Source organism: Pristiophorus japonicus, chromosome 7, assembly GCF_044704955.1.
Source record: "Pristiophorus japonicus isolate sPriJap1 chromosome 7, sPriJap1.hap1, whole genome shotgun sequence".
NCBI lineage: Eukaryota > Metazoa > Chordata > Chondrichthyes > Pristiophoridae > Pristiophorus > Pristiophorus japonicus.
The window spans coordinates 5410231-5419850 of NC_091983.1; the positions used below are offsets into that span (position 1 = coordinate 5410231).

Genomic DNA, 9620 nt, shown 5'->3' on the forward strand with positions numbered 1-9620 from the left:
GCAGGACTGACATACGAGGAACGACTGGACTGGCTGGGCTTGTACTCACTGGAATTTAGAAGAATGAGAGGGGATTTATAGAAACGTATACAATTCTGACGGGACTGGACAGGTTAGATGCAGGAAGAATGTTCCCGATGTTGGTGATGTCCAGAACCAGGGGACATAGTCTAAGGATAAGGGGTAAGCCATATAGGACCGAGATGAGGAGAAACATTTTCACCCAGAGAGATGTGAACCTGTGGAATTCTCTGTCAAAGAAAGTTGTTGAGTCCAGTTCGTTGAACATATTCAAAAGGGAGTTAGATGTGGCCCTTACGGCTAAAGGGATCAAGGAGTATGGAGAGAAGGCTGGGGTGGGGTACTGAGTTTGAATGATCAGCCATGATCATATTGAATGGCGGTGCAGGCTCGAAGGGCCGAATGGCCTGCCCCTGCACCTATTTTCTGTGTTTCTATTTTTCTAAAATGGAAGGGAAGGAAATATTAACTTGTCTCCTCTTATTATGGAGAAATCAAATATTCGACATACGGTGTTTGAAACAAGCTGATTTATTCAATATTTATACAGAACAATAATCTCCTGCTCATGCATAGGGGTTATTAAGAGCAGCAGAAACAAAGTTTAACTGCCAGAATGAACATGGTTCAGTACCCAATGCATTCACAATAAATACTATTCCATTCACTGAAGAGGGCTTTCAATGGCGTTGTATTTATCCAGCATTCTATGCGACAGAGAATGTGCCACACCCCGACTACAGGGGCCCAGTGCGCAGGCGTGGAAACGAGTTGTATTTGGAGTGCGCGGTGCGACTAATGGCGGAGTAGACGTGGTCAATATGTGCTCCGCAAAAGAGGCGATTTTCAGCGGGTTGGAGGTGAGTAAAGGACCAGCGGGTAGCTGTGGAGGCTTCGTAAACAACTGTTGCGGTGGGAAGCCCGGAATAATAACCGGAATATCGGCGACTGCAGCTTCGGGGCTTTCTCCCGGTCACAGGCCCAGGGTAACGGCGGCCATCTTTGTGCAGGAAGGTAAGTTCAGCCCTCCGCCATCTTGATTCAGTGAGCGGCAAAACGCATGCGCAGATCAACGTGAGGTGCGTCAGTGTCTGTTCCCAACCGGTCCTTGTGGGTAAAGCAACAACTTAGTTATTTTCTCCCTCTCCACACCTCGGATTTCTCACCATCTCTCCTAAAGGCGCTGCTCAGTGCTAAGCTACAGACAATTGTAACAGGAAAGCCCCATGTACAGTCCCAGGTTTGGAATCCCCATGTACAGTCCCAGGTTTGGAATCCCCATGTGCAGTCCCAGGGTTATCATCCCATAAGAACATAAGAAATAAGAGCAGGAGTAGGTCATTTGGCCCATGGAGCCTGCTCCACCATTCAATAAGATCATGGCTGATCTGATCGTGGACTCAGCTCCACTTCCCCGCCCGCTCCCCATAATCTTTGACTCCTTGATCGTTCAAAACTCTGTCTATCTCTGCCTTAAATATATTCAATGGCCCAGCCTCCACAGCTCTCTGGGGCAGAGAATTCCATCGATTTATAACCCTCTGAGCAAAGAAATTCCTTCTCACCTCAGTTTTAAATGGGCGGCCCCTTATTCTGAAACTATGCCCCCTCGTTTTAGTTTACCCGATGAGTGGAAATATCCGCCCTGCATCCACCTTGTCGAGCCCCCTCATTATCTTACATGTTTCAATAAAACCATCTCTCATTCTTCTGATCTCCAATGTGTATAGGCCCAACCTACTCAACCTATCCTCATAAGACAACACCCTCATCTCCAGAATCAACCTCTGAACAGCCTCCAATGCAAGTATATCCTTAAATAGAGACAAAAACGGCACACAGTACTCCAGGTGTGGCCTCACCAATACCCTGTACAGTTGCAGCTTACATCTCTGCTTTTATACTCTATCCCACTTGCAATAAAGGCCAACATTCCATTTGCCTTCCTGATTACTTGCTGTACCTGCATATTAATATGCACAAAGACCCCCAGGTCTCTCTGTACTGTAGCAGTTTGCAATTTTTCTCCTTTAAATTATTATTTGTTTTTCTATTATTTCTGCCAAAGTGGAAAACCTCACATTTTCTCACATTATACTTCATCTGCCAAATTTTTGCCCACTGATTTAGCCTGTCTATATCCCTTTGCAGATTTTTTGTGTGCGCATAAGTTGCTTTCCCACCCATCTTTATATCATCAGCAAACTTGGCTACATTACTCTCGGTCCTTTCATCCAAGTCATTAATATAGATTGTAAATCATAAATTGACATACAGTGACATGCCCATACTCACTTACCAGTAATTGACAGGTACAGGATAAATAACGCTCTTCCATACCAGAAACTGGTACAAAGGTACAAAGGAACGCCCACTCTCAATTAAGCAGAAACTGTCAGGTATAGAGTAAGGCCCACAATCACATATCAGAACTTGACAGGTACAGAATAAAACCCAGACTCCCATAACAGAAATGGAGATACAGAGAAAGGTCCACACTCACATACCAGAGACAGATGTATACAGAGTAAAACTCAGACTCATTTACCAGAGACCGACAGATTCAGCATAAACACTGACCTCCATAACACAAATTGATAGTTAGAAAGTAAAACGAATACTCTATCAGGAATTGGTACACAGTAAAACAATATTAACATACAGGAGAATGACTGGTATGGAGTAGAGCTCACATTCCCATAACAGAGATGGGCAGATACAGCGCAAAACACACACTCACACACCAGGAATGGAAAGATACAGAATGAAACCACAGGCAATTACCAGAAATTAACAGGTACAGGATAAAATCCATGCTTTCGTATCAGAAACTGACATACAGAGTAAAACCCTCATTCACATACCAGATGCCCACAATATAAGAAAATAAGAATATAAGAAATGGGAGCAGGAGAAGGCCATTCATTCCCTCGAACCTGCTCCGCCATTTAATACGATCATGGCTGATCCGATCATGGACTCGGGTCCACTTCCCCGCCCACTCCCCATAACCCCATTTTCCCTTATCAGTTAAGAAACTGTCTATCTCTGTCTTAAATATATTCAATGTCCCAGCTTCCCCAGCTCTCTGAGGCAGCGAATTCCACAGATTTACAACCCTCAGAAGAAATTCCTCCTCATCTCAGTTTTAAATTGGTGGCCCCTTATTCTAAGATTATGCCCCTTAGTTCTAGTCTCCCCTGTCAGTGAAAACATTCTCTCTGCATCCACCTTGTCAAGCCCCCTCAGAATCTTATTTGTTTCGATAAGATCACCTCTAATTCATTCTTCTGAATTCCAATGAGTAGAGGCCTAACCTCCTCAACCTTTTCTCATAAGCCAACCCGCCTCAAGTCTGGAATCAACCGAGTGAACCTTTTCTCAACTGCCTCCAAAGCAAGTATATCCTTTCATAAATATCCAAACCAAAACTGCACACAGTATTCCAGGTTTGGCCTCACCAATACCCTGTATAACTGTAGCAAGACTTCCCTGCTTTTATACTCCAGCCCCTTTGCAATAAAGGCCAAGATTCCATTGGCCTTCCTGATCACTTGCTGTACCTGCATACTATCCTTTTGTGTTTCATGAACAAGTACCTCCAGGTCCCGCTGTACTGCAGCACTTTGCAATCTTTCTCCATTTAAATAATAACTTGCTCTTCGATATTTTTCTGCCATAGTGCATGACCTCACACTTTCTAACGTTATACTCCATCTGCCAAATTTTTGCCCACTCACTTAGCCTATCTATGTCCTTTTGCAGATTATTTGTGTACTCCTCACACATTGCTTTTCCTCCCATCTTTGTATCGTCAGCAAACTTGGCTACGTCACACTCAGTCCCTTCTTCCAAGTCGTTAATATAGATTATAAATAGTTGGGGTCCCAGCACTGATCCCTGCGGCACCCCACTAGTTACTGAGTGCCAACCGGAGAATTCACCATTTATCCCGACACACTGTTTTCTGTTAGTTAGCCAATCCTCTATCCATGCTAATATATTATCCCCAGCCCCGTGAGCTTTTATCTTGTGTAGTAACCTTTTATGTCAAACATCTTCTGGAAGTCCAATTACACCACACCCACTTTATCCACCCTGTTTGTTACATGCCCAAAGCATTCCAGCAATTTGTTAAACTTGACTTCCCCTTCATAACTCCATGCTGACTCTGCCTGACCGAATTATGCTTTTCCAACTGTCATGCTACTGCTTCTTTAGAAACATAGAAAATAGGTGCAGGAGTAGGCCATTCAGCCCTTCAAGCCTGCACCACCATTCAATAAGATCATGGCTGATGATTGAACCCTTTTGCTGCTTTCTCTCCATACCCCTTGATCACTTTGGCCATAAGGGCCACATCTAACTCTCTTTTGAATATATCTAACGAACTGGCCTCAACAACTTTCTGTGGTAGAGAATTCCACAGGTTCACCACTCTCTGGGTGAAGAGGTTTCTCCTCATCTCAGTCCTAAATGGCTTACCCCTTATCCTTAGACTGTGACCCCTGGTTCTGGAACTCCCCAGCAACGGGAACATTCTTCCTGCCTCTAACCTGTCCAATCCCGTCAGAATTTTATATGTTTCTATGAGATCCCTGCTCCATTCTTCTAAACTCCAGTGAATACAAGCCCAGTTGATCCAGTCTCTCCTCATATGTCAGTCCTGCCATCCCGGGAATCAGTCTGGTGAACCTTCACTGCACTCCCTCAATAGCAAGAACATCCTTCCTCGGATTAGGAGACCAAAACTGAATACACTATTCTAGGTGTGGCCTCACCAAGACTCTGTACAACTGCAGTAAGACCTCCCTGCTCCAAGACTCAAAGCCTCTAGCTATGAAGGCCAACATGCCATTTGCCTTCTTCACCGCCTGCTGTACCTGCATGCCAACCTTCAATGACTGATGTACCATGACACCCAGGTCTCGTTGCACCTCCCCTTTTCCTAATCTGCCATCATTCAGATAATATTCTCTCTTCCTGTTTTTGCCACCAAAGTGGATAACCTTACATTTATCCACATTATACTGCATCTGCCATGCATTTGCCCACTCACCTAACCTGTCCAAGTCACCCTGCAGCCTCTTAGCATCCTCCTCACAGCTCACACTGCCATCCAGCTTAGTGTCATCTGCAAACTTGGAGATATTACACTCAATTCCTTCATCTAAATCATTGATGTATATTGTAAATAGCTGGGCTCCCAGCACTGAGCCCTGCGGCACTCCACTAGTCACTGCCTGCCATTCTGAAAAGGACCCATTTATCCCGACTCTCTGCTTCCTGTCTGCCAACCAGTTCTCTATCCACATCAGTACATTACCCCCAATATCATGTGCTTTGATTTTGCACAACAATCTCTTGTATGGGACCTTGTCAAAAGCCTTTTGAAAGTCCAAATACACCACATCCACTGGTTCTCCCTTGTCCACTCTACTAATTACATCCTCAAAAAATTCCAGAAGATTTGTCAAGCATGATTTCCCTTTCATAAATCCATGCTGACTTGGACCAATCCTGTCACTGCTTTCCAAATGCGCTGCTATTTCATCTTTAATAATTGATTCCAACATTTTCCCCACTACTGATGTTAGGCTAACCGGTTTATAGTTTCCTGCCTGTCTTTTTTTTAACCGAGTGTGGCTCTCAGGCCCTAAGTCAGAGCCTCTGGGCCCCCCACCCACTGCCCCCCTGCCGGGCAACACCGAGTGCGGCTCCTGGGCCCCGGGCAATACCGAGTGCGCCTCCGGGGCCCCGGGCAACACCGAGTGCGGCTCTCGGGCCCCGAGTCAGAGTCTCCAGGCCCGTCACCATCAAACCCTGATGGCAGCCCCTCCCCCACACCAGGAAAACAACAACTTGCATTTATACAGCAGACCCAGCAATTCCCAGCCGCTCTGAATCAGAGTGGGTGCTGGATGTGGAAGTCGCTCCCTAGCCTCCTGTGTGGGTCTGTTTGTTGCATCAGTTTCAGCTGGAGTGGAGAGGGGGGAGAAGCTGTTGGGTTTCACCCCCAGTACTTCTGGGCCCAGTGGGACCAACAATTTCCCATGTGGGACTGTCGAGGGAGGTGGGTCCCCCTCCCTGAAGGACAGCAGTGACCCAGATGTGTTTTTACGACAATCCAGCTGCTTTCATGGTCACTTTTTTCTAGTGCCAGCCCCACAAATGACCAGATTCATTAAGCTCAATTTCACAACCTGCCTTTGTGTTTTTGTGGGTTCTCTCTCACACTCCCTTTTCCTGTTTGAAATTCACTTTACAGGGTGTTAAAAGGGGAGGATTTGTAGACTGGAAGCTCAAACCAAACATCACCACAAGATCTGACAGTCACTCAATCCATCGGGACTGGAATATCATCAGCTTTTGACCATGGAAGCAGAAGGCATTGTTCACAGTGGGGAGAAACGGTACACGTGCTCTGTGTGTGGACAAGGCTTCAGCCAATCATCCAAACTGGAGAGACACAAGCGCAGTCACACTGGGGAGAAACCGTGTAAATGTGGGGACTGTGGGAAACGATTCAACTACCCGTCCCAGCTGGAAACACATCGGCGAGGTCACACTGGGGAGAGGCCGTTCACCTGCTCCGACTGTGGGATGGGATTCACCGCATCATCCAACCTGCTGACACACCAGCGAGTTCACACTGGGGAGAGACCTTTTAAATGTTTGGACTGTGAGAAGAGTTTTAAAAGAAAACAGCACCTGCTGAGACACCAGCGAGTTCACACTGGGGAGAGGCCATTCACCTGCTCTGAGTGTGGGCAGGGATTCACTCTGTCATCCCACCTGCTGCAACATCAGCGAGTTCACACTGGGGAGAGACCCTTTAAATGTTCTGACTGTGAGAAGAGTTTTAAAAGCAAACAGCATCTCCTGACACACCAGCAAGTTCACACTGAGCAGAGGCCTTTTAAATGTTCTGACTGTGAGAAGAGTTTTAAAAGCAAAGAGCACCTGCTCAGACACCAGCGAGTTCACACTGGAGAGAGGCCGTTCACCTGCTCCGACTGTGGGAAAGGATTCACTCTGTCATACCACCTGCTGAGACACCAGCAAGTTCACACTGGGGAGAGACCGTTCAGCTGCTCTGAATGTGGGAAGGGATTCACTCGATCATCCCACCTGCTGAGACACCAGCGAGTTCATGAGAGGCCGTTCACCTGTTCGGAGTGTGGGAAGGGATTCACACAGTTGTCCGACTCATTGACACATCAGCGAGTTCACACTGTGATGAGACCATTCCCCTGCTCTGACTGTAGAAAGGGATTCACGACCTCATCTGACCTGCTGAGACACCAGCGAATTCACACTGGGGAGAGGCCGTTCACCTGCTCTGAGTGTGGGAAGGGATTCATTCGGTCAACCCACCTACTGAGCCACCAGCGAGTTCACAAGTGACTGCAGGGGTTGGATTCTGCTGTTATTGCTGCTGTTAATAACATCCTGGACTGCATCGTGTTCATTCTGATAGTTGGGGTTTATAACGCTTGTAATGATGATGTTAATAACTCCTGTAACTGGACTGGAGTTTAATATTTGGGATATAGACACATAAATTAGTGTTGCTTTCAACACATTGCTGTGGATTTTTGTCTGTCCCACCTGAGTGTTTAGCATCACCTGGCTGGAGCTGAGAAAGGACAATCTGGTGGGAGGATCTTAGGGGGGGGAAAACAGAACTTCAGCCTGGACACAGTCCTTCAGGGCCACACTGAGATCACCTCATTCTTCTGAACTCCAGTGTGTAACGGCCCAACCTACCTTCATAAGTCAATCCCCTCATCTCCGGAATTACCCTAGTAAACCTTCACTGAACTGCCTCCAATGCGGACCAAAATACGGAGTCCATTACAAGCAAAATGCCGAGCAAACCAGCAGCACACTGGCACCTTAACAGTGTCTCATCGGCCTACAGGCTTTGCTTAAATAGATTTGCTGAGTGGATATAAACTTAAACCAGGTTTGCAGGCGTGATGCTCTATTCACATATTGAAGGTAGAAGAGATGCTGAAAGTGACTGGGTTTTGTGTTTAGTGATCCCAGGCATGTTACCAATACCAGCAAAATCGAAGCCCATGGAATAACGGGGACAGTGGCAGCATGGATATGAAAGTGGCTAAGTGACACACACAGAGTAGTGGTGAATGGTTGTTTTTCAGACTGGAGGAAGTGGTGTTCCCCAGGGGTCGGTACTGGGGCCACTGATTTTCTTGATCTATATTAATGACTTAGACTTGTGTGTACAGGGCACAATTTCCAAATTTGCAGCTCACACAAAACTTGGAAGTACAGTGAACAGTGAGGAGGATAGTGATAGATGTTAGAAAGACAGAGAGGCTGGTGCAATGGGTGGACATGTGGCAGATGAAATTTAACGTAGAAAAGTTCAAAAGTGATACATTTTGGTCGGAAGAAAGAGGAGAGGAAATATAAACTCAAGGGGTGCATGAACAGAAAGACCTAGGAGTATGTGTGCACCAATCACTGAAGGTGGCCACGCAGGTTGAGAAAGCAGTCACAAAGGCTTATGGGATCCTAGGCTTCATGGATAGAGTACAGAAGTGTGGATATTAGGATGAACCTGCATAAAATATTGGTTCGGCCTCAACTGGAGTATTGTGTCCAATTCTGAGTCATTATCATCATCATAGAAACATAGAAAATAGGTGCAGGAATAGGCCATTCGGCCCTTCGAGGCAGCACCACCATTCAATAAGACCAAGGTTGATCATGCAACTTCAGTACCCCATTCCTGCTTTCTCTCCATACCCCTTGATCCCTTTAGCCGTAAGCGCCGCATCTAACTCCATTTTGAATATATCCAACGAACTGGCTTCAACTACTTTTCTGTGGTCTTGAATTCCACAGGTTCACAACTCTCTGAGTGAAGAAGTTTCTCCTCATGTCGGTCTTAAATGGCTTACCCCTTATCCTTAGACTGTGACCACTGGTTCTGGACTTCCCCAACATCGGGAACATTCTTCCCGCATCTAACCTGTCTAAACCCGTCAGAATCTTATAAGTTTCTGAGATCCCCTCTCATCCTTCTAAACTCCAATGTATAAAGGCCCAGTCGATCCAGTCTCTGCTCATATGTCAGCCCCGCCATCCCGGGAATCAGTCTGGTGAACCTTCTCTGCACTCCCTCAATAGCAAGAATGTCCTTCCTTAGATTAGGAGACCAAAACTGAACACAATATTCAAGGTGTGGCCTTACCAATGCCCTGCACAACTGCAGTAAGACCTCCCTGCTCCTATACTCAAGTCCCCTAGCTATGAAGGCCAACATGCTATTTGACTTATTCACTGCCTGCTGTACCTGCATGCCAACTTTCAATGACTGATGTACCATAACACCCAGGTTTCTCAAAGTGGTTAACCTCACATTTATCCACATTATACTGCATCTGCCATGCATTTGCCCACTCATCTAACCTGTCCATGTCACCCTGCAGCCTTTTAGCATCCTACTCACAGCTCACACTGCCACCTAGCTTAGTGTCATTGGCAAATTTGGAGATATTACATTCAATTCCTTCGTCCAAATCATGAATGTATATTGTAAAGAGCTAGGGTTCCAGCACTGAGCC

At 46.2% G+C, this 9620-nt stretch overlaps 1 protein-coding gene across 2 annotated transcripts; it reads left to right on the forward strand.

The window, feature by feature from the left end:
* The first annotated feature begins 820 nt into the window (after positions 1 to 820).
* On the forward strand, positions 821 to 8027 carry LOC139267035 (zinc finger protein 436-like). 2 transcript variants are annotated; one of them, XM_070884716.1, is made up of 2 exons: positions 821 to 881; positions 6290 to 8027. In XM_070884716.1, the coding sequence occupies exon 2, from the start codon at positions 6397 to 6399 to the stop codon at positions 7426 to 7428; it is 1032 nt and encodes a 343-aa protein (XP_070740817.1). In that variant the 5' UTR covers positions 821 to 881; positions 6290 to 6396; the 3' UTR covers positions 7429 to 8027. The 2 variants fall into 2 exon arrangements, with proteins under 2 accessions (XP_070740817.1, XP_070740816.1); XM_070884715.1 differs by having other exon boundaries at positions 839 to 1035.
* The last annotated feature ends 1593 nt before the right edge of the window (positions 8028 to 9620 follow it).